The sequence below is a fragment of the Solanum dulcamara genome, chromosome 6, assembly GCF_947179165.1.
Source record: "Solanum dulcamara chromosome 6, daSolDulc1.2, whole genome shotgun sequence".
Lineage (NCBI taxonomy): Eukaryota > Viridiplantae > Streptophyta > Magnoliopsida > Solanales > Solanaceae > Solanum > Solanum dulcamara.
In genome coordinates this window covers 74,211,306-74,235,450 of record NC_077242.1, presented here as the reverse complement: position 1 = coordinate 74,235,450, position 24,145 = coordinate 74,211,306, and the positions used below count along the sequence as shown (strand labels likewise).

The 24,145-nt window shown below is 36.0% G+C and overlaps 1 protein-coding gene across 2 annotated transcripts; it reads right to left on the bottom strand.

The window, feature by feature from the left end:
* Positions 1-712: 712 nt before the first annotated feature.
* LOC129891489 (protein ENHANCED DISEASE RESISTANCE 2) lies at positions 713-21,921 on the bottom strand. 2 transcript variants are annotated; one of them, XM_055966872.1, is made up of 22 exons: positions 21,441-21,921; positions 16,832-16,906; positions 16,627-16,680; positions 16,045-16,110; positions 14,972-15,030; positions 14,445-14,521; positions 13,585-13,710; positions 12,582-12,616; positions 11,452-11,552; positions 11,286-11,381; positions 9,956-10,020; positions 9,237-9,308; positions 7,655-7,825; positions 6,554-6,753; positions 6,368-6,434; positions 5,073-5,248; positions 4,539-4,640; positions 3,196-3,243; positions 2,669-2,812; positions 2,504-2,599; positions 1,764-1,865; positions 713-1,059 (listed from the first exon to the last, which is right to left on the bottom strand). In XM_055966872.1, the coding sequence occupies exons 1-22, from the start codon at positions 21,675-21,677 to the stop codon at positions 967-969; spliced, it is 2,262 nt and encodes a 753-aa protein (XP_055822847.1). In that variant the 5' UTR covers positions 21,678-21,921; the 3' UTR covers positions 713-966. The 2 variants fall into 2 exon arrangements, with proteins under 2 accessions (XP_055822847.1, XP_055822848.1); XM_055966873.1 differs by lacking the exons at positions 14,445-14,521; positions 14,972-15,030; positions 16,045-16,110; ... (1 more) ...; positions 16,832-16,906; positions 21,441-21,921 and adding an exon at positions 13,872-14,420.
* Between the last annotated feature and the right edge of the window lie 2,224 nt (positions 21,922-24,145).

Genomic DNA, 24,145 nt, shown 5'->3' with positions numbered 1-24,145 from the left:
AAGAATTAAAGGGAACATGTACCAAATCCTTTGGATCACTCAATCACACAATAATATGTGAATTCTTTTTTTAAAACATGACTCATTTAGTTAAATAAATAACTTTTCAATACAAATACAAGACTTGAGCCAAAATTACTCAATTTCTGAGTCCGCTCCTGATTATAATAATTATATTATTTTATGCTAGCTGTCAACTTGCCAATACTTTCAACTTCAAACCATGTTTTGCATTGCCAACATACTGAAGTGGACGTAGGGTTGATGAAATTTTTAACTGAAGTTCAATTTACGGAAAATGGTTAATAATGCCTTAAACTATGTGAAATTGTAGAAAAATGCTTCTTCATTAATAATTTGATTAAAAAATGCTCTTGTACTTAATACTCTGTTCAATTTCACATAGTTTAATTGATACTCCCTCTGTCCCATTTAAGTTGTCATGTTGCGCTTTTCAAAAGTCAATTTGACTAATTTTTAAAGTTAAATTATATTACTTTAACTCAATATTATAAAGTAAAAAATTAGATATTCAAAAACTATATGAAAAGTAATATAAGTTACAATCTTTTTTTATATCAATATGATAAAAAAAAATATCTTAAAATGTTAGTCAAAGTTCATATAGTTTGACTCTCAAAAAGAAAACCATGACAACTAAAATGGGATGGAGGGAGTACTCAATTTATATAAAGGAGCGACAATCACTATATCTGTCACAAAAAGTACATGGATTTTTAGTATTCACACACCATTTATCTCAGTTACAACTTTTGTTTCAAGAGTTAAGAATTTTAAGTACAACATTTGATTCTGTGCTGTTTTTGGTATAATGATATTATGATATAACAACAACTACACCTCATTCCCAGACAAGTGGGGATATATTAAACACAACTTAACAATAATGATTACATTATATTCGATTTCAAAGGCGATTAATGCCACTTACTAACAAAAGAATCATCAACCCTCCAATGGTACAGCAGAGTCGACTTTCACCCGATTTAATCTAACAGTTCCAAGAATGTATTCAGGGAGTTCAGCCTCTTCTTTTGCCTGCAAATGTGTATACAACATGGTCATGTGCAAGTGACATGAATTGTTAGAGAATAACAACTTGTGACTGAACTGTTTACGGAATTAAAACTAGGATGTCAACAACTATTTTCATTATTGACATGGAGATGTATCGTTTTTGAACATGATGGCGTGTCTTAAACAACCACTCACTTTATTTCGTTTAAAGAAATCTGACCACCCAGTCTTTCACCTCTCGTGGTAGTTGGCGTTGACACCTACCTTGTTTATTAATACTCAAGAAAAAGTACAAGGGGGGCGAGGTCAGTAGGACTTAACAAGGCTAGTTCAGAATATTTTAACTTTTCTTTTTACCATTGGTTCTTTGTTTGATAGCGAATGATTGTGTTGACGCACGACTTGTCTCTAGTTCTATTAGGCAATCTAAGATAGTTGTGTTTTAGGTTTGGATTTAAGTATCTTAAACTATGCTGGAAGAGGGAAACAACAAAATCACTATGTCGTGTGCATGATTTTGAGAGAGAGACAAAAAACATTAATCAAGCAACATGATGCTAAAATAGATCCGCGTCCATTATTCTTTGTGTGTGAAGTAACTTCTCATAAATACCAGAAACAGCATTGAAATGGTCTAGCATTTTATAAGGTTGTCATTCTAAACTACTTGATGAGTGTTACTCCTATTGAGATGGACCATGATCATAAGATGAAGAACAACATACCTCGATTAGAATAGCAAGATCAATGACAAGGCTTGTGACGTAGCCCAGTACAAGACTAATAACACCTCTTGCCACAGATGAAGAACCGATGTCCACATCAATCTGCATGCATGAAGTTCCATTTCAGGAATAAAATCAGTGAAGAAAGCATATGCATTGAAGGAAAGCCACTTGAGCTCGATAGTTCAGACAAATGCATGTAAGCATAAAAGCCTGAGCACAAGAGAAATATTTTCTTGCTTTTCCAGAAAAAACTATAGCAACTTAGGGTGTTTTTGGTACAAAGGGAAATGTTTTCCACTGAATTTTCCCAGAAAATAAGTATTTTTTATTTTTATTTTCTGGTGTTCTGTAAATAAGCAGAAAATATTGTCCCAAAAGCATTTATATATAATCTAGGCAAACAATATGGAGGTAGGGGTGTGAGGATGGTCGGGGTGGGGGGCTATGGAGGATGGGGAAGAGGCAATCAATGTGGGATGTCACTTATGAAACTTGTTTTCCCTACTTCCCTTAGGGAGGTTATTTTCTCATTTTTAAGGAACTTAAATTCCCAGAGAAAATATTTTCCAAAATTTTTGACCAACCAAACATGGAAAAATTGAAAACTCCATATCAAACACACCCTTAATAGAAAACTGAAGCACTTAATCCACACCGTTCCAACATTAAAGGCAGTAAAAGTAGCATGGTGATAGCATATAGAATGTAAACTAAGAAAATCGAACTTGGAACCCAACCTCTAGAAAATTATCTTGTCGAAGGTAATTGCACGTTACTGCCTTCCCCAAAAGGCAAGCTTTAGTTCCAACGGCACGCTTAACCATCCAGTATCCCTGTTATCAGAAGCAATTAGCAAAGAGTGTATGAAGAAAGAAGTCTGCTCCTGACAAATTAACTGATACCTCAATAATACTTGGAATCAATTTGAATCTTGAATCACGGAAAGAGTCGGTTCCATCAATGAATTTACCCAACAATGAATCCTTGTTTACAGGTCTGTCAGCGGCATAATAAAGAACCAGACTGTAATTTGGTTTAGCTGGAACCTGAAAACCAAGCCAGAACAGAATCAGTGACATTTCCTACGACGAACTTTTATTCAACAATGTTGCATTTTCAGGTTAAAGATCCAAATTTCTGATGTACTTCCCTTTTAAAACTGTATTTGTAATTTTCAACTACATAATCTCACAGATAATGATCAACATGAACGTTTTAGGAAGGATCTTTTTTAGCTATAATACACAGTTCAAACTGTTAGTTTTCAGCCTCAAATTGTATACTCTTCATACTTTTGGATCCACAGTGGTTATTAACGATATTCTAATAAAGTGGGGAAAAAGTGAGTCTCCGTGTGAGTGTTCATGTCAAGTCTTTTGTGAAAGAGTCTTGTCTATTAAAAACTAAGGGAAAAGCCAAAAGGACGTACCTGGAGGTTAATTATAAAGATGAATGGAATTTTCTTTCCTGCTTCAGACTGCAGTTAGGAAACACTGTTAGCAACGAATATGCTTAGCATCTAATAGAATCAGGAAATAAGATTGGATGGAGAAATATGCTTCATTGCAGAAACTGGCAATCAATTCCTGAACATAACTCAGTTAAAAACAATGTTTTTCTGGTTGAATTCAAGGAAGCTCTTTAAATCCTATCTTGATTACCTTATAATGAGGAACAAATTACACTAGCAGGAAAAAAACATTTCCAGATTCTACGATGCACAGGGGACAAAGTGATATATATGATAATATTCTTCTTTTGTTTGACAAGTGGAAAGAGAATTGCTCCTGCCTGTAAAATTTATATAGTTCTATTCGCAGTGGCCATCGGTTATCTCACGTACTAACCTGTCCCCATTTTTGCTAACGTTAACACTGCTTTGTCCTCTAAGACCTTGCAACTATTTTCAATGTTTCATATAAGGGTTGACACTGCCTTGATGAATGCAAATGTCTAACTTTACCACTAAAAAATCTTGTAAAAAGACAAAAAAGTTGATTGTACAAAAAATATCGTGAGACGCAATCACGGACAACTCCTCCGATACCATAAAGGTTTCCAGAAGTTTGACATTGATCATGATATTAGGAAGTAGTTTGGAAGGAGAGAAACTGGTGAAAGGATAGAAAATACCTCTGGTAACTCGGAGGTAAAATATCGGCAGCAAAGAAGCCACCATAACTAGTCAGAATCTAAGATCCATTCCCCCATTCATTGTGGCACATTGTGTGGTGAAAGGGATTATTCTCGTAATAAAAATCTTAGGATGCATACCGCAATGCTTATAATCAAGAGTTCATGACCAAATATAAAAAAAAACTAGAAAAGTGTAGTTCTGGCATCATCATTTTCATGTATTTTTTGTTTCTTTTCCTTTAAATTGATATGTAAAACTTTACAAAGTTTTCTATCATACAACAAAGTTTGCAGTGACTTTAAAGAGACAGAAGGTGAAGACAAGCACGTCTACAGGCAGTGTTTTCTATAAATATAATTTGAATAATCACGTAAATGGTATCTCAGAGTTAGCTCCATATAGGAGCTATCTGATTGCATCTTTGGTTTAGAGTAGGAAATAATTAAAAATAACATATCCATTATCCTCCAGCAAGATTCAGAAAAATTTAGATAAACAAAAAATTCAGTTTATGGTGCATTGACGTGAAGTATATTATCTTTTGTTCACTTTATTAGTTTGACTAACAAAACAACTTTTTGTCTTTTCTAGAGGATAAACATAGTGCAGTCGGGTGATAAGTGATTCTTCATTACCTGAACAAGACACTTAGGATGAAGAGAAATATTTGTGATGCATTCGTCCACCTTGAACCAGTCAACAGCAATAAGCTTGAGCAGGGGATCTCCACCAGTAACCTAGAAAAATTGCAAATACTATGATTCTCATTTCTATCCAGCTTAATTTCTTATAGTACCATCTTTATAAGGGGAATTATGAAAATTATTTGTTTGCGAAATAGAGTAAAATTTAACACCAGTTATTGTTTATTCAAGTAAATACTATCATGACTTGAACTACGAGGTAAGCAAGGAGTTTAAAAGATGGCACGGCCTTGGTTATCAGCAATAGGGAAAAAAAAACAAATTATCCATAGGCACAATGCTTTATGAGCCAATAATATTCTTGGGCTTTTCTCTTTTCTTTATCCTGAACACTGCTAAATAGGCGACTCTTGTGATTAATTAGTTAATGAAAGAGAAGAAACTAGAAAGCCGGAAAAAAATTGAGAACATGTGAAAACTTAATCCAAATATTAGGATAAACAATCTTTCAAGTATAAAAGCTACCTTTGCGCTGTCTTTCAAGTATGTCTTCCCTCTGATCATGAAGCCAGAACCACTTGGCAAAGACCAGCAGTCAGAGTCACCCTCACCCTTCGCATGCCGCATGGTACCATGAAACTGACTTGGATCAAGAGTTAATGGAGGTACATTGGGATTTAGTTCCTTACTAGTGTCTGGTACTGCATGCAGAACAATTATTTTTAAAAATAAAGTTGTTTAAGAGACTTTAAAGTGGAAAAGGGTAAAAGGCAGTATCATCTAAAGACTGTAAACAATTTCCCTACACCTGAATCTTCATAAAAGTGACCCAATACCACCCACTCCCTACTCCAGAAAAATGGTACATAGTGACGAAAGGATTTATGCAAGGTGTCTATTTTCTTTGCAGACTTCTACATTAAACATTCAAACCTTCTAGGCTAATAAAACAATACTTTTGTTTTCTTTTGATAGGTAAAGGTAGTTTTATTGATACCCAGCAAAAAGTACATGCTATTACAGCAAGAGATTAGCTACATCCAATATTGTGCAATACAAAAATAACAACTATGTCTCAATCACATATTCTTTACTGAGCTCAAAAACTAAATTTCTGTTTTTTAGAGAGAGCTCAAAAAGTCAATTGGCATCTTTATGAGTTACATCAGTTACTACAGCCATGTTGCACCAAAATAGTAGAGAGATACATCTAAACTTTACAGTAATCACAGATCCAGATAGTAGAAGAGATACGTCAAAACTATACAATTGTCATGGCTCTGTGTTTGTTTTCAAAGATTCTTCCATCTCTTTCCTTCCAGATGGACCACCATATTGTCATAGGGATTGTGATCCAAACCAAGGTTGAAGTCTTTACTAAACCTTTCCTGTACTGGCGTAGGAAGAGTGCTTGGCTGTTTAGGCATTGCTCAACTAAGTAGCAAAATGCTGAATATTACACTCCAAAGTTGGGTGGTGAAACTGCAGTGGAAAAAGAAATGTCTTTAATTTCTTTTTCACAGAGAGCATCTGTTGCCAATGTTGGGCCCCCTTTTTTGGAGATTATTTTGAGTAAACAATTCTTGTGTTTAATTTTAATTGGTTTTGAAGAGGACTATGTCTTCATAAATACCATCTCAAGTGAATCATTCAAGCTCCGCTCAGTACTTAGATTAATTGATGATGAAAATACAGGATTACAAATTGAACTGCTACAGAGATGCTTCCACATAGCAAGAAAGGCCCTGGGAATGGAGAAGAATGAAGAAGGAGAAAGAAAGAAGAAATTAATCAGGATGAGAAGATTAGAATTTAGTTACCTGACGTCCTCTTTAAGGCCAAGCTTGCTATGGCCCACGAAACATTTTTTAGCTTGATCTTTTTGTCCTGTCAGAGGTAAATAAAAGAGTTAAAAAAACACAAAGGTTCAAAAGCAAGGTAATTAAACCAGACAGTTTCTGGAACTATTGCACTGCTTTGATGGAGGAACACGAGAAACGACAGACCTGCTTACTAGATACTTCATCATCACTATCTTCATTTGATGATGACGAATCGGTACCTATTGCATCATAGAATTCATCTGACCCCATTGCATCCTCAAGCTCATTGCTTGACATAGAAACACCAGAAGTTTTAGACTGAACTTCTACAGTGGATGATTCAAATGTAAGTGCTGGATTTGCTCCAATATATTCCTTTAGACCTACACAAATAATCAAATATAAAGACGGGCAAAAATCACCAGTGCAATAAACACATATACCAGCACTCCATCAACTGTCAACAAGCTAACTCCAATAGACAAGAGAATTAGATTTGTAAACCAAAAAATATCAGAACATTATCAGGAAGGTAATCATGAAGTCCTGTGATATAAAGAAGGTTACATGGTCTAGCCATTCTGACTTCAGAATTATTGGATGGTGACCTCAATGGAGGAATAAGCTTTCTGGAAATATGCGAAGAATGATGAACACAGGCGAAGGTGTAAATGTGAAGAAGCCAAACACAAAAGAACTGTTAGTTCATGGAAGAAGGAGAGGGTAAATAACTGCCCCTTCACATCCTTTGAGAAAGTTGGAAGCAAATCAGAATACAGTGTTAAAGGGAACAAGAGACCAAGGATCTTTTGGTTAACTGCTACTGTCAAATTACTAAGGAAATGCAAGTGATTTAAGCGGTCCAGGCTTTCTGGTGAATGATAAAGGCAGGAAGAACATGGACAACTCACAGGTATAGGAAAGGAGAAACTATACATTGATTAGGGAAAAAATTATTAACCGGAAAGTGAGGTAGAAAGAGAGAATTAATCTTCCACTGCTTAAGAAAGGAAAACTGGGGAATAAGACAGAGAAAACAGAAAAGAAAATAAAGAGGCAGAGTTTAGCATCCATATAAGCTTCAGTTACATAATGCCAAGAAGAATATGCTCTATGAATCACCTAATACAACAGATGAAGGATATAGTTTTTTTGTCCATTTCCTGGGGATGAGTAGAGGGGAGGATAATTTCGGAAACTAAAAGGATACAATGTATTGTGAATTTAGGCTTTCTAACACAAGGCATGAGCTTCCGGAAAACATAGGTAATAAAATCGACCAACCTGCCACTTGACTCAACATTCCAAAAGGAAGTGTTCTCTCAAATTTAGAGAACTCATTATTCTTCCACTTAAACCAGCCCTTAGAACGTATCTCCAGAATCAGTGTCACAAGGCATCTGGCAGGCTTTACTGAGGAGGAAGTGCCTATATTGCTGATCTCCCAAGAACAAGCTACAATTCAACATAGTTTAGTCAGGACCAATCAGCAATGCTTAAGAATGAATAATCTCCTATCTTAAGTTACATTAAATCTAGAAATGCTAACAATGGTACTCATGCGGCATCCATCGGGATCTAATTTGCAGCTTGAAGTAGATGCATATACGAATGTATAAATGCACAAACCAATTACATAAAACTAAGGTTCATGAACATCACTTTGACAGCATATTACATAAGAAAGTGAAGTTTGGCAGACACCATTCTCACAGATATACCACCAAGGAAAACTTTCAGTATAAGTAAAACAGTGGCAATAGAAACTCACCATACCGCAAATAATTTTGATAGGTAATATAGCATAATTTGTTAAGAAAAACATAACCAAGGAGGAAGGAATCCAAAGTTATCTGGACAAGTTGTAAACAGAAGATGAGTAGCTACCAGAAGATCTGTATAAACAAGCATTAGGACACACTGAGAAAACCAAACAAAGAATAGAAATGGTGTGATTGTGGCCCAACATAAATTTTGAAGCACATCCCTTCATGCAAGGTAAACATTTGAAAAAGGTACACCTCCTGAATCTAAAATTAAAAAGTGGAATGTATTTAAGGTTAGTAGTGCTACATATATTGAGAAGAAGAAGAATGAGTAGAAAACCCTGTTGCTGCAGCAACCCCAAGATGCCTGATCCTCGTAAAGTCAGTTGTTTCCTGTTTCCCCCTCCCTGCACAAGTATTGCTTTCTTCCACGTGTTTACAAGTATGATCTCTTAGGTTACCAGGATTATCCTTAATCCATATGGACTAAAGACATCATTGATTAGTCAAAGAAGATGAATTTCCAGACGACAAAAATCTAGCTGAGCTGCATTGAATTGGGATTGGCTGGATGTTCAGGACAAACACCCAGATTATTAATATTTCCAGATAAACAAAACATATTCCAAAGGCTTATGCATCTGGACCGGTTATCTTTACAATAGACTTCAGTACGAGCCATGTCAAATACTTAGTTTAAGGTCTTTATCAAAAGCCTACTTCGCTCATTCCTACCCTCATTTTCGAGCAGCATGTGGTTTGGGACATATACAGTTAAGAATTTTTTAGTTTATCAAGCTGATGGCTCAAGTTCAGTCTCTTGCACCAATGCTTGAGAATTTCAGGCACCAAACTAATGTTTGTAAGGTAATTGAAATCTCTAATATGTTTACCAACTCCATGACACTAACTCGTTTTCTACCCATCCGCTCAAGGTAGAAACACACGAATAGGAAAACAGCATGGACGACGTGATAGCAATCCCTGAATCAAGCCTACATCCTAACCATACTAGTAACAAGCGAGCTCTCAGATGCTATATATATTTTTTTTTGACAAACCTTCCAGTACTAAATCTTTTATGAAATGGAGTATCTTACCGATCATTTTTATACGTCGATATCCACTTTTTGGAGGCTGCTTCTTGTATTCAGTTGGGAAATGCAAAATTGCTGCATTAAATGTTGAAAAGTATCTATCAATGAAATCATAATAATTAAAATAAAATGAAAGCATAACAGAAATAAAGAGGCTGAACATCATATGCTATGTATGCCTGGAATTAAGAAAACATAGATTCTATCCTACTAACAATTATTACAACTCTCTATTTCTTTAGATAATATTTCCTAAGGGAAGAACCACAAATACAAATATACACTATCCAGTGCCCGAGGAACACCCTGCCAGGACACTCTGATTCTCTGATAATGCAAGCTCTAATCCTTCACAAATTCTCTGCTTATAATTTCTACAAAATTTGCACAAGCACACCATACTTGCGATATTTTGAGGTGTATTAGGTTCTAAAATAATAGGGACAGAAAATTTAAGCAAATGAACTGATTCAGGCACATTGATCTTACTTTTTACCAAAAAAAAGAACAAGAAACAGACATTACCAAAAAGCTGGCTCAAAGAAAGAATCCAGAAATTGAAGGATAAACTCTTGACACCGATTGGAAAAAGAGAACTAGCAAATGACCAGCGTGGAAGAAATTATAAAAGCGATGAAAACACATCTCTCTTTAGGTCAAGTTAACTGAAATTTGGACATAATAAAGAAGAATTTAATAGAAAGAAAGCTCAGGATCCTCACTATATGTTCCATCTTGACCATGAAACCACCTCCGAGAAAAAACAAAATCTCTTTTAGACTGCCACCTGCAAAAGAGAATCTCTGATGTATTAAAGGAACAAGAAGACTCAAGGAGACCAAATTTGAAAGACCTCCAAACATAAAGAGAAGGATCACCCACATCAAAGGGTCGAACAAATGATAATATTACACTACAGGCCTATCAAGAAGGCAAGTTACACAAAAAACAGGACAAGACAACAAAGTTTGATGTTGCGTGCACACACACCTTAAACAATACATTCACCATAATTTTCAAGGCAGATTCATAACCAACAGTGTTTCTTTCAATCACATCACTCTTTTGTGTTCTCCTCAATCTCAGCTCATAATGTACGACCTAGCTCTGGAATTCAACTGCTCATAGATGCTAGTGTTTCTTCTATTCTGTTTCTACATTACTTACGTATACAAATTCTATCTTCTGCTTCTCAGCCTCCCTCTCCATTCTTCTTCCTAACAACAACATACACACAAGTGGGGTCTGGGGAGGGTAGTGTGTATGTGTAGCCTTTGTGAAGGTAGAGAGGCTGTTTCCTATTTCCTGGTGAATGTTTTGAATCTTACCACCCTTATACCTCAGCAGCCGCTAAAAGAGACAGAAAATATGGAAAAAGAAACTACTATCTCTAAGTTAATATCTTGCTCACAAGCCCAAATCTCTGAACTCCTCAATCTAAATTACAGCCTCAACATTTCTTGGTGTATCTCTATCTGCCTTCTCTGTAATTTTATAATATCTTTTCATTATCTTATCCAATTTTTCTTTCACAGAGGGTTTTAACTGTAACTTGGTGGTTATGAGTACTAGAATAAATTTAAGGCAAGTGGATATGGGAAGCACATTCAGTCTTCCATTCCTCTCAAGGACTCTTTTCTCTAGTTATTCTGATTCCTTTGCTTCTTTCTTTCTCTTCTTTTTTATATACCACTTACTGTTACGTTCTTTAACTTTGAGCTTTACAAATTTGAATAGCCAAAGAATAATCCTACAGCACCATACCTGATTCATTGACTCAACACCGAAAATGCTATTAGCAGCAGAGGTAGCTTCTTAGAAGCAGCCATATCCAACATGTATAGAGGGGAAATACTAGTCAACCACTTCATCCAACTTGATGTTCTAAGATTGAGGAATACTCTTACAGTTCTGGAGACTGGTTGATAGTTTGTCTCATATCAGTTAGTTATAGGCTCTTCAATCAGATTTTAAATGGTCTTTCACAATTCTCAAAACATGCACCCTCGCAGAGCACCATAAAGAAGAAGAATACGAAAAGTTGGAACTTACCAAGAAAGTTTTCGGAGATCAAGTGTCCCATAAACAACATCACAGTGACCGTCCAAAGATTCTATCAACTCCAAGTCCCCTGTTAACGTATCCCACCTACAAGATGACTATTAGGCAGAATTGAACAATAAAATTCCACAACTTTCAAGCATTCAGAGGAACATACTCATATCTTCGAAGTCGGTCAAGACTCAAAAGCACATCAAAGACAGTATCTGCACTAGCTTCGACTACACCAACAGCCTTGACAAGAACTCCTTTACCAGTCTACAGGAAAGAAGAAAAGAGCATACCAGACAAGTTTTTGATTGTACAAATAAAACCTAGGATAATATGAAAGACCTTAAAAGGAGCATGCCAGACAAGTTTTTGATTGTACAAATAAAACCTAGGATAATATGAAAGACCTTTAAAGGAGCATGCCAGACGAGTTTTTGACTGTATAAATAAAATAAAACATAGACAATATGGAATCCTTGAAAATTTGCCAAACATTAAAAAGATATGAAGAGATAGATGACAAAAGAAAAGAACAGAATGTTTATATCTACCTTCTATTTCATTGATATTAAATCAGCAGCTTCTGGAAATTCATCTTACTCTCCTTTTACCTACTATCCATAATGTTGTTATATTTTAGAAAGCAATTTGCTCGGGATAAAGTAAGTATCCTATCAAACTGAGTTCTGCCCTCTCTCAATCTCGCTACTCAGCAAGATGTCATATTAATCAGAAATCAGAATCACTGAGAATCAGTGAGGAAGGAATTACAAAAGAGAAGTCATAAGAAAATATACTAATGGCTCATTTTTTTTCAATCCTGAAGGTCATGCCTAGATTAAGACTATTTTAATGTAGGTATATACTTTTCTCAATTTAGCACCAAGGGTGTGGCCTAGTGCTCAATGAAGTGGGTGGACAACTATGAGGTATCAGGATCAAATCTCAGCAGAGGCAAAAACTCGTGATTTCTTCTACTTTGTCCAAGCCTTGTGGATAGAGTTACCCAGTACCTGTATTGGTGGGAGGTAGTTAGGTAACCCATGAAATTAGTCGAGGTAAATGCAAGCTCGCTGGACACCATGGTTACATATATATTTGTATGTACGCATTTGATAGTTTAAACAAAAAATTACATATATCAGTACAGGAACTAAAGAGTGACTTTCATAAGCTTGGTTAAAGTTCTTAAGGATTTATCATCTCTTAATATGCACCAACAAACAGCAGTCTAGACATCCCAATACCAGTATATTCCTGCAATCACGACAGTAAATCTAGTGACATGGCAGATACCTTTTTGTTTGCCATATCTTCAAATATACGAACACCTACACTACAAAGAAGGTGGGAAACAACATCAGAAATTGCAACATTTGAAGAAGGCAATTTTTAGAGGCATAGAAGATACGTTTTAATAAAATATATTCCAACTCGAAAATTCAAGTAAAGATCAAACTGAAATCCTAAAGCAATTTTATCTTTCCCTTTTTATATTACTAATCAAGAAGAAGAAATCCTAAAGCATATTTTGTGCCAAGAAGATAGTAATATCTTCCTTTGGCATGATCATATATTGTACATTTTTTCCCCTCTATTTGACTGCTGCATTGTAATCTTTTTGGGGATTCATTGCAGTACGTAGTCTTAATAACAGAACACTATACCAGTTTCTCAAACAATTATTTGCTAGGCAAGTTGTTGATACCCTGTTTGATTGCTGGTCAGGATGTTTATTTCATTTCAAAGCCAGTTTTCTTTTCCTTTAATGCAATTCATCCTTTAGGTTTAAACAGCTATTTGGAACAAATTGTACCATCAATCTGCAAATCTTCCTGTCACCTCCTTTGTTTGTTTATATTTCCTTAACTTACAGAGCTACAAGAAGGAATCAACTTGCTGACCTACTTCATTACTTATATTAAGCTCCATTTATTTTGTTTTCTTTTTTTCTTTTTGCTTGGCATTATTTTGTTTTTTCTCCTCTACTAATCCAATAGCTTTTCTTATATATTACTCCCTCCATTTCAGTTTGTTTGTCTTACTTTCCTTTTTAGCCCTTTCAAAAAGAATGCCACTTTCCTTTTTTGGCAACTCATTAACAAACTTTCCACATGGCATGTTTAAGACCACAAAATTAAAGGACATTTTGGTATATTCTGCATATTTTTAGTTTAAGACCACAAGATTTTCATTCAAAAGTTTTCTATACTTTCCTAAACTCTGTGCCAAGTCAAAACCAAACAAACAAATTGAAACAGAAGGAGTAATTGTTATTGAAGAAGATGAAAAGACATACCACCAAGAGTACGAACACATTTCCACTCATGTGCTTCAATTACATCTGCACCATTTGCTTCAAAGTACACATCTGATTCACTTTTGGAACCCAAGTTTGAGGATTTGCGCAAAAGTTTCTCAGGACCTATGCATTGAAAACAATTTTTGAAATTTTGTTATTTTGAATGTTTGTACTCACACATCAAGGACACGTGGTTAATTATGTTGTGGAGGGCATCATCAACATTTGACAAATAGTTAAAGATAAAGGTTTTTTTTTATGACAAGGAAACCTGCAACCGTTACCCTTTGAGTGCGCACAGGGTAAAACCCTCGCTCCTATGCAATAGCTCGCACACCACACAGGAGAAGTAATCTGCACTAGGCAAGCCCCATGCGACGATCTCGACCCAGAAGGCAAATCTCTTGCTTTCGCCGACAAGGGGTTTCGAACTTGAGACCTCCAATATGGAAATCCCAAGCCCAAACCGCTGGGCCACCCCGAAGGGTAAGGTTTTGTAAAGCAACATAATAAAAGATAAATAATACAATAGGATACATAATTTGGATGGAAAGAGAAGTCATCTACAATTGAAAAGAAGCACATGCACGATGCACCCATAGAGGTGTGAATATGCATGTTAAACAGAGACACAATATCCAGGGAAATAAAAGTTTTATCTGTTTTGACATCAGTTACGTAATCCATACTGCTAGGAATCTATTTCTGTTACAGGAAGGAAATCAAAAATAAAATACTAGTTAAAAGAATGAAGAAGCTATTCTATGCTGGAAGAGGCAAATTCATTAAGAAAAATTGATCAGTGCAGGCAAAAACATAATTTTAAGAGTACCATCAACAGTTTCCTCCCTCCTCACCTTGTCCAATTCTTATCAGCTGCTTCAAGCCATGTGCATACCGCCGTACTCTAGGTCGATGTCCCGCAAGGTTAATCCTTTGATAGAGAGATTAATTTAATGAGATGCAGAAACTATTAGAGATAGCAAGGAGAAATACCAACCATATAAGAATCAACATCACAATGGGCTCAACGAACAAGTCAAAGTGTTGGTGAAAACTGTAACATAGCTATAAACACTATCCAAATCCTATATTGCTTGGATCCTCCAAAAATGCCGTCGCAGCTGTGTTAGATCCTCCAAAATAGTACATTTTTGAAGGATCCGACGCAGGTGCACAACATTTTTGCAAGATCCAAGCAATGTAGTCCAAATCATAAATGAGTAAGGTCTTTATTAATTACTCTCTGGATGGTTGCCTCTTTTACCTGAAGAAAGAAAATAGAAGGGGGAAGGGATGTACAAGGCACTCCAAATAAAAATGATATCAGCCCATTAAATTTCAGAAGAATTTTTTTTTTCCAATCAAGACAGTCTGGACATACTCGCTCTCTAACTTCAGTTTATCTCTTGCACGTTGACGTCTTGAAAGATCATAATCTGCCTGCAATGAAATAGTCCAGTATAAGAAACAACAGTTAAATCAAAGTAACACGGCCAAATTCTTTCATGAGCATGATTTTATCATAGTTTGGGATCAAACTTATTCATGCATCAGATATCATTCAAAATAACCTGCTTCCGGGAAAATTGCCAGAAGAAGCATCCATTTAGAGTCGTCTTACCTAATGCACTCTTAAGCAGGTAACAAACAACTACTTTTCCTCATTCTATTTTCGTACTTCATTATCACAACTTTCCTTTAATCTCAGAAACAACAATAGTAAATGTCGATTTCAGTATTTCGCATATGTAGATGAACTTAAGTACACCTCCCTCCTAGGTGATTTCTTCCCATCTGTCTAAGCCTTGGTGAGTAGAGTTGAGTTACCTAGTACCTGTTGGTGGTGGGAGGTAGCAGATATCCCGTGGAATTAATTGAGGTGCGCGCAAGCTAGCTCGAACACCACGGTTATAAAAAAAAGGACACCTACCTCATGAAAAGAATGACCTAATTTGACTAGAACAAAAATTAGAAAAAGAAATTGTGGTGCCTTTTAATTGTTGTTTGCACTCCTGTTCTCTTTATTTTCTTATCTTGCATGTATAACCTTCAATTAATAGGACTTGGAAAATCTATCTAATCTCATGTGGAACACATTAATGCCTTTGCTAAGTTACAGCTCAAGTGATGTGCCATTTGCAAGGGATATGATGCGTGAAAGTCAACAAGATGTTAATCTCAGCTGGTTCTGTCTAAGATTACATCAAATCGCCAAGTCCAACAAGTTCAAAATCAAATCAGCCAAACTGGATCAAAATGCAAGCCTTCTCTTGCATAAAATATAACATCACAATTATGCACAGAAAAGTTTATAACTGCAGAGAGTATTAAAGTCTCGGGGGAAATGGGCTAACACCTTTTACTTGCAATAAGTTGGATGTGAAAACCATGTTAAACAAAAATCATGAATAAAGGAAAAAGATAATCAAGTCAAAAATACTCATCATGCCTTACCTGTTGTTTTGCTCGATCAAAGGCTTCCATCCATTTCCGGACTTCACCAGGCGATGCACAAGCAATCTTACAGCAATAAATTTTAATCAAGTATTAGCCTTCTCAATATAAAATAACCCACGAAACTAGCTAACTCCACAATGAGGAAACCAATAGTTGAGAGAGAATTAGTATAGAAGAGTTGACAGAAACATTTTGGATTTAAAGATGAGATGGATTCATACACCTAGTTGATGACATCATGAATCAGAGAGCATGTCCATATATATGTGTTTTTCTGTTCGTTAGTGGACAAATTTATTGATTTGTCATCTATGAACAGAACAATAGGGAAATGTTAGGAAAAGAAGATAAAACACATTCAATGTCCCTCTCCCTCCTTCTGATAATAAACTGCCGTGAAATACTATCTTCAACTACATTACAGTGGATCAATTGAGCCCCGAGATATTCAGCATATGTTGGCAAGCCAAATTTTGAACAAACAATATCTCTTTTAAGTAGTAAGAATCTTTATTAACAAAAGAAAGATAAGCATCATCAGCTTTATTAACAATGCATAAAGAATGAAGTCCCACTTACTTCTCCCCTTTTTGACTCGTCCAATCGGTTGTAAAACCTCAACACATAGCAATCCTAAAAAAGACAAGAGAAAAAGAAAATATCATTGGGGTATGGATGCAAAGAACACTTATCTGAATGTGCATGATGCACCAATAAAAAGAAGGGCCAAAGTTATGCTAAATGTCAGAGAAATCAATACAATGTTAATGGTTTTGAGTCTCACCCCATGGTTAACTCTTCGGCGACCTATTTCCTCCACCATAAGCGTGTGATTTATAACACCCCTCCTTATTGGTTTCTGCAACAAGGATGTAATAACATAAATCAAGGCCTTTGCTTTTTTGCAGCAAATACATCAGATACTAATATACTCCTTTTTTTATTTTTTTATTGTGATTAAACACTAAAATACTTGTATTGTATGAACCAATTTTTCAACACAAGCTTGACAATGAATGAGAGAAAATGGGCTGAGTACACAAATTTGAGAAGCATTGACAAAAAAGATGGCCAGCAAGTTCTGGGCATTCAAGAAAACAGAAAGAAGTAAATTTGAAGACATAAAGATTATCACCAAAGGGTTGCCTACCTGGAAAATGGAAATCCAGCAGGTAACATAAAGGTTTTGCCTTCAAAAAGTAGCTATTCTTACAAACTCTTGTAACTAGGAATCCTGAATTCAACTTCCTTTTTTTTTCTGTAAATAAAATTGTTGGGTGTTTCTCTAGAAAGAGCTAAAGCACTTTATACTCTATGGAAAATCACATGGTCTTTGTCAGCATACCATATAATCCAGATATTACCTCCTCCTCATGTTTTACCAAGTATTTCTGACCTCACAGATGTAGAGCTCTAAAACTTTAGTCTCGACTAAGACAAAATGTGAAACTGTAACAATTTTCCTTATTTACTCACTTGGAGGCGAAATGTTTACCTGTGGCATACATTAGAGCGATTAAAGACATGTATGATGGAGCTAAGACCAGGGTAAGGACGGTAGGGGGGACTCGGAGCACTTTCCTGTTACGATGGGGTTGCACCAGGGATCGACTCTTAGCCCGTTTCTATTCGCCCTGGTGATGGATCAATTGACTAGACAAATACAAGGTGAGGTGCCTTGGTGTATGTTGTTCGCGGATGACATAGTCCTGATTGACGAGACTCACAACGGAGTTAACGACAAGCTGGAGGGCTGGAGACAGACGTTGGAGTCTAAAGAATTTAAATTGAGTAGGACCAAGACAGAATACTTGGAGTGCAGTTTCAGTGGCCTGCCGCGTGAGGCTGACGGGGAAGTGAGGCTTGGTACCCAGGCCATTCAAAAGAAAAGAAGCTTCAAATACCTTGGGTCTATTATACAGGAAGATGGGGATATCGACGACGATGTTTCACACCGCATCAGTGCAGGGTGGATGAAATGGAGGCTCGCCTCCGGAGTGCTGTGTGACAAAAAAGTGCCACCAAAACTCAAAGGCAAGTTCTACAAAGTGGTGGTTAGACCGACCCTATTGTACGGGGTGGAGTGTTGGCCAATCAAGAAACTTCATGTCCAGAAGATGAGAGTCGCGGAAATGCGAATGCTGCGGTGGATGTGTGGGCACACTAGGATGGATAGAATTAGGAATGAAGATATCCGAGACAAGGTGGGAGTGGCATCGGTGGAGGACAAGATGCGGGAAGCGAGACTGAGATGGTTTGGGCATGTGAAGAGGAGAGACACAGATGCTCCAGTGCGGAGGTGCGAGAGGTTGGCTATGGACGGTTTCAGGAGGGGCAAAGGGAGGCCGAAGAAATATTGGGAAGAGGTCATTAGACATGATATGGCACAGTTGCAGCTCTCCGAGGACATGACCTTAGATAGGAGGCTATGGAGGACTCGGACTAAGATAGTGGGCTAGGTGGCCGATCGGTTCTCCATAGTTGTCGTAGTCGCGCTCATCTGTCTTAACATATGATTTTGCATGGGATTACTGCTTATATTAGTTGGCCCAGTCTACTTTGGGTATCCTATTTTATCTATAGTAGTTAATGCTCCTTTATCCCCGATCTTTCCTACCCTGACTTTATCGCTTTATCGCTCTCATTATTCATATCTTTATATTGTCTGTTATATGCCTGGCTTTACTGACCTATGTCTTGTTTTTCCTTGTTTCTCCTCCCTTGTTTCTTCTCTCTTAAGCCGAGGGTCTTTCGGAAACAGCCGCCCTACCTTTTAAGGTGGGGGTTAGGTCTGCGTACACTCTACCCTCCCCAGACCCCACATGGTGGGATCACACTGGGTTCGTTGTTGTTGTTGTTGTACTCACTTAACTAAACTGTGTTGCAAGGGTTCTTGCTTTTTATTCACTCTTAACTCTTTTTTTCCTCTACAACCCATCTGCCAGTTAACATTTACAGGAAAACAGGAAACGCCACTAGTTTACACTAGTTTACGCAAATTATTTCAAGAAAGGGAGCAAATTTAATAATATGTTGTTCTAAGTGAGCACTCATCCACAAAAATATGTTGAATAAGAAACCCGTACTATGACAATGAAGATGAGGAGTAGCTTCAGTGAAGCAACAACAATCTACTCATCTTCCTTTCACTTTCAGCTAAATATATGCAGTAGCATGCCCACATCAACAGTACTCTTTACCAAAGAGTAACATTAATATATCGTATCACAAGAAGTGTTCTAAATGGCACCTCTTCAAAATGCTCATTGATTGCCTTTTCAATAGTTTTTGAAAAATATTACTATGTATTTATTCAAACGTCATATAATAACTACAATTTTGTGCAGATCTACTTAAAGTGTCAAACGGTTACCTAATTTGACCAAATGAACTTTTTATTTTTTATTTTAACCTTGGTCTGTACATAATACTTGCTTTTCAGATTATATTCATGCTACAAGATATTTACAAAAATGCAAGGGCAGAGAGCATTTGGTTCAATTGATCCACTCGAATCCATCAGATTCCCCTATAACCAGAAATTGGCTCAACTGAAATATGAATAGATCCAGTCCGAAAATATATGATGAACACATACTACCAACAAAACTAGCTTAACGAATTTGCAACAACTATATCTCAATCCTAAGCTAGTTGGGGTTGGTTATCTGAATCATCACTGTCCATGTCGCTCCATTAGGCCCATTCGATCAAATATTGTAAATACTAACATATTTAAAAATTTGGAAACTCTGCACTAGAATTCTCTAAATTTTCTACAAACCTACAAATCTATAAACAAGACTAAAAGACTCCTAGTGACCATAGGACTTAAAGTAAGCATACCAATATGACTAAACCTTAGCCCAACTAGTTGGTTATACCTATATGATCTTTCTCTGCCATTGTGCCTTATTTAATTAGCAGGGATATCGAGAGTTTGTAGGTTACTGGGAGATTGTTTTTGTTGAATTAACTTCAACCATTTCAAGCAAACCCAACTTAAGAAGCACTCAAAGTTTCCAACTAATCCGAAAGGGTCTCATCACACAACTCAAAAACTTCCCTTTTGCAGCCTTTCATTAGTCATCATTTAAGTCATATCTCATTCCTCCAATTTCACTCCACTTAAATGGTACAAATTGAATCCAAGGGTGTGTAACCTAGTGGTCAATGCAATGGGTTAAAGAACCATGAAGTTTAACTGAACACAAAAACACTAAGTGATTGGTGGAAGGTAACAGGTACCTCGTGAAATTAGTCAAGGTGCAATCAAACTAGCTCGGGCACCACGGTTATAAAAAAATGGTACAAAACTACAAACTTTTTATTCCCGCTATTTCAATTTGTTTGTTTGGTATTCTTTTTTGAAAAAAGACTAAAGAGGAAAGTAGGACAAACAAATTGAAATCGAGGGAGAAATATTTTTTATATCACAGGGTAGGGAAGGGAAAATCGGGAACGAGATTACAAGGAGGGGAATAAAACCCTCCCAACAAAGTAAAGTTCCGCTAACCTACCAATTGAGCTACTAAGAACAATAATCTTAAGCAACAAAAGCATCCGATAGCCAAGAGGTACGAAGAACAATAATCTTAAGCAACAAAGGCATAAGCTAGCCAATCAATTAAGCTATAAAGAACAATAATCTTAAGAAACAAAAGCATCAAATAGTCAACCAATTGAGCTACAAAGAACAATAATCTTAAGCAACAAAAGCACCAATTAGCCAACCAACTAAGCTACAAACAGGGGCGGAGCCACAGGGGTGCGAGGGGTAGCGACCGAACCCCCTTCGTCGGAAAATTACACTATATATATACTGTGAATTTTTTTATTCATGTACACATATTATTTTTGCATCCCCTTAACAAATGAAGATTGTGGATCAGTGGATAAGATGCTTGTTATTGAGCCCATGGTTGCGTGTTTGACTCTCAACAATGACATGTTTTTTTCTGTTTTCATCAGTCCCTTAATTTTCTTGAACCCCCTTATCAAATATTCTGGTTCCGCCCCTGGCTACAAAGAACAATAGTCTGCATCAGACCCTCCCAGCAAAGTAAAAGTTCAGTTAGCCTACCAATTGAGCTACTAAGAACAATAATCTTAAGCAACAAAAGTATCTGATAGCCAAGAGCTACAAAGAACAATAATCTTAAGCAACAAAAGCATCAGCTAGCCTACCAATTGAGCTACTAAAAAAATAATCTTAAGCAACAAAAACATGAGATAACCAACCAACTGAACTACAAAGAACAATAGTCTTAAGCAACAAAGGCATACCAACTGAGCTACGAAGACCAATAATCTTAAGCAACAAAAGCATGAGATAGCCAACCAACTAAGCTACGACGAACAATTATCTTAAGCAACAAAAGCATCAAACTTACAGTGCCAGGATTTTCATGAGGATCTCTCTTATACATTTCCATATGTTTCCCACGGATATACAAGAATCGAAGATGACAATACTCATGCCCAATTGAATTAACACCCAAATGATAAACCCAACCAAAATACTCAAAAGCATCATTATTTCCACCTCTCTCATCAGCTCCACTCTCAGAACCACCACTCTCAGATGACCCACCTTCACTTTTCACTTTGGAGAAAATTTCTGAAGCCATTTTTCAAGAATTATGTAAAAAATACACAAAAAAAAAGTGATCTTGAAAATCAAGAAACAGAAAAAGGGGGCTAAAGGGAAAAAATGGGATTCTTTGTTTTGGAAATTTGAATTATATATAGAAATAGACAGATTTTTATTGATTGTATCGCATTGTTGATTGAAGATTTAATGAAACAAGAAGAAGTCTAAGGTGAGAGAATTTGGTTGAGTTGTAAAGAACAAAGAGGAAAAATACACCTATTGGCTATTTCCAAGGAATGATCTATTTTTTTTGTCACTATAAAGTTTTTATTTTTGTGATTTGTGTAGGTTTTAGTGATAATTTATTTAATATAAATTTCATTTATAAACACTTAAAGCACGCGTGTTCTAATTGATATTTTGAATATATAAAGTATTTTTATTTGATATTTTGAGATCAAAATTTATAAAAAAATTTAGCTCGTGTTCGCAAAACATTGATTACGTAGTTAACTTATTAATTGTATCTCATTTATAATTGAGGGTGACACAAGAAAGAAATTTTAAGTGAGAGAATTTGGTTGAGTTACAAAGGCTAAAGAGGAAAAGTTTTAATTTTATAATTTGTGTATTGTGTAAGTTTTAGATATAAAATTTTCTAATAAGTTACACTTAAATTACGATCTGTTTTGATTGATATTCTAAACACATACTTTCTTCATTTTTTAAATTGTGATATTGCATTTTTTGAGAGTCAATTTGATTAATTTTTAAATCTAAATTAACTTACATTAATTTTTATATTTTAAAATAAAATTTATATATTTAAAAACTATACAAAAAATACGATGAATTATAATTTTTTTTTATATCAATATGGTTAAAAAATAAATCTTAAGATGTTCGTCAAAGTTGATATTGTTTGACTCTCAAAAAATGAAAACTAAAAAGTTACAGGAGAAATAATGTATTCTTACGTGACACTCTCAATTTCAATTTATTTTTTTAAAAAAAAACATTTACTTGTATTCTTAAAAATATAATTAGGTGGTTAACATAGTAATTATATCGCATTCTAATTGAGAATGAAACAAGAAAAAAGTCAAGGTGAGAAAAATGGTTGGTTGAGGAAAAGTACACATATTTTAAAAAAATGATAATCTTTTTATTAAAGAGTTTTTAATTAAATAAAAGCTCTCTCTGTGGTTCAAGGCGCACGTTAGTCTACGATCTCCGAAATAGTACCAGCCATGGTGAGGGGGCGAGGATGAGGCCGCGGAAGAGAAAGAGGTCGACCAAAGAAAATCCCAATTGTAATATTTGAGAGTTCAGTAGGCATAAGAACACATGCCAATACACAAACTCCATTGGAACAGGTCACTCCAGACCACCCGATTGGGGTTATGGAATTAGGAGCTATGGGAAATCAACTGGGGCAAAGTAAAGGACCAAAGAGACTGGATATGACTGGATCTGAGTTAGTAAGTCCAGATCTCGCAACCAAAACTCCATCATCAATCCAGCCTGTTAATATCACGGTCAATGCTAGAGTAACCAATGAAACAGTACCAGGGAAACCTATATTTGAAGAGGAAGGTGAATGTACTGAAGATGCAGTGGCATGGACTAACCTATTTACTAAGAATAGGGCTGCAACAAATGAAATGACACTGGAGTTATCCCACCTAAACTGGTAGATGATCAACAGGTTGTTGAGTTAGAACAGGAAAAGGTTGATAAAGAACTACATAAATGGAGCTGCTCTTTATTTGCCTATTTTATATGTGAAACTCCAGGTTTTAAATTAATGCAGAGATATGTAGCACAATACTGGGAAAATGTTTCTCTACCTGAACTATACTTGCATGAGGAGGGTTACTATATTATTAGATTTCAAACTATGGCTGATATGCATGAAGTGATGTATAATGGTCCTTATACTAACAACAACAAGCCTATCATCCTAAAATCATGGTCCATTGACTTTAAATTTAGCAAGAAATTTCCTACTGAAAATTCCTCTATGGGTTAAATTCCAAAACCTGCCTATGTCGTGTTGGGGTAAAGACTCTTTGAGTAAGATAGCAAGTGGTGTGGAAAAACCTGTTTATGCTGATGAATGCACAGCTAAACAGATCAGAATCTCTTTTGCAAGAATGTTAATAGAAGTTAACATCACCGACCCCTTGCCTAATGAGGTTACAGCCATGGAACCTAATGGTAGAAAGATTCAACAAGCCATTAGTTATGATTGGAGGCCAAAGTACTGCTCACAATGCTTAGTGGTTGGGCATTGTTGTGCACCAAAACCTCCAAACCAAGCAAATGCAGGACATAAGAGGCAATATATTACCAAAAAAGTAACCTAAGAATGGAAGTACAAAGGCATTATAGCTACAAATCCAGACGTAGCAAATCCCTCTAAGTTGGCAAACCTATAAGTGAGAGAAGAGCAATCAATGAAAATGGGGACAAGCACTCCTATGATTAATCCTCCAGAAGTAG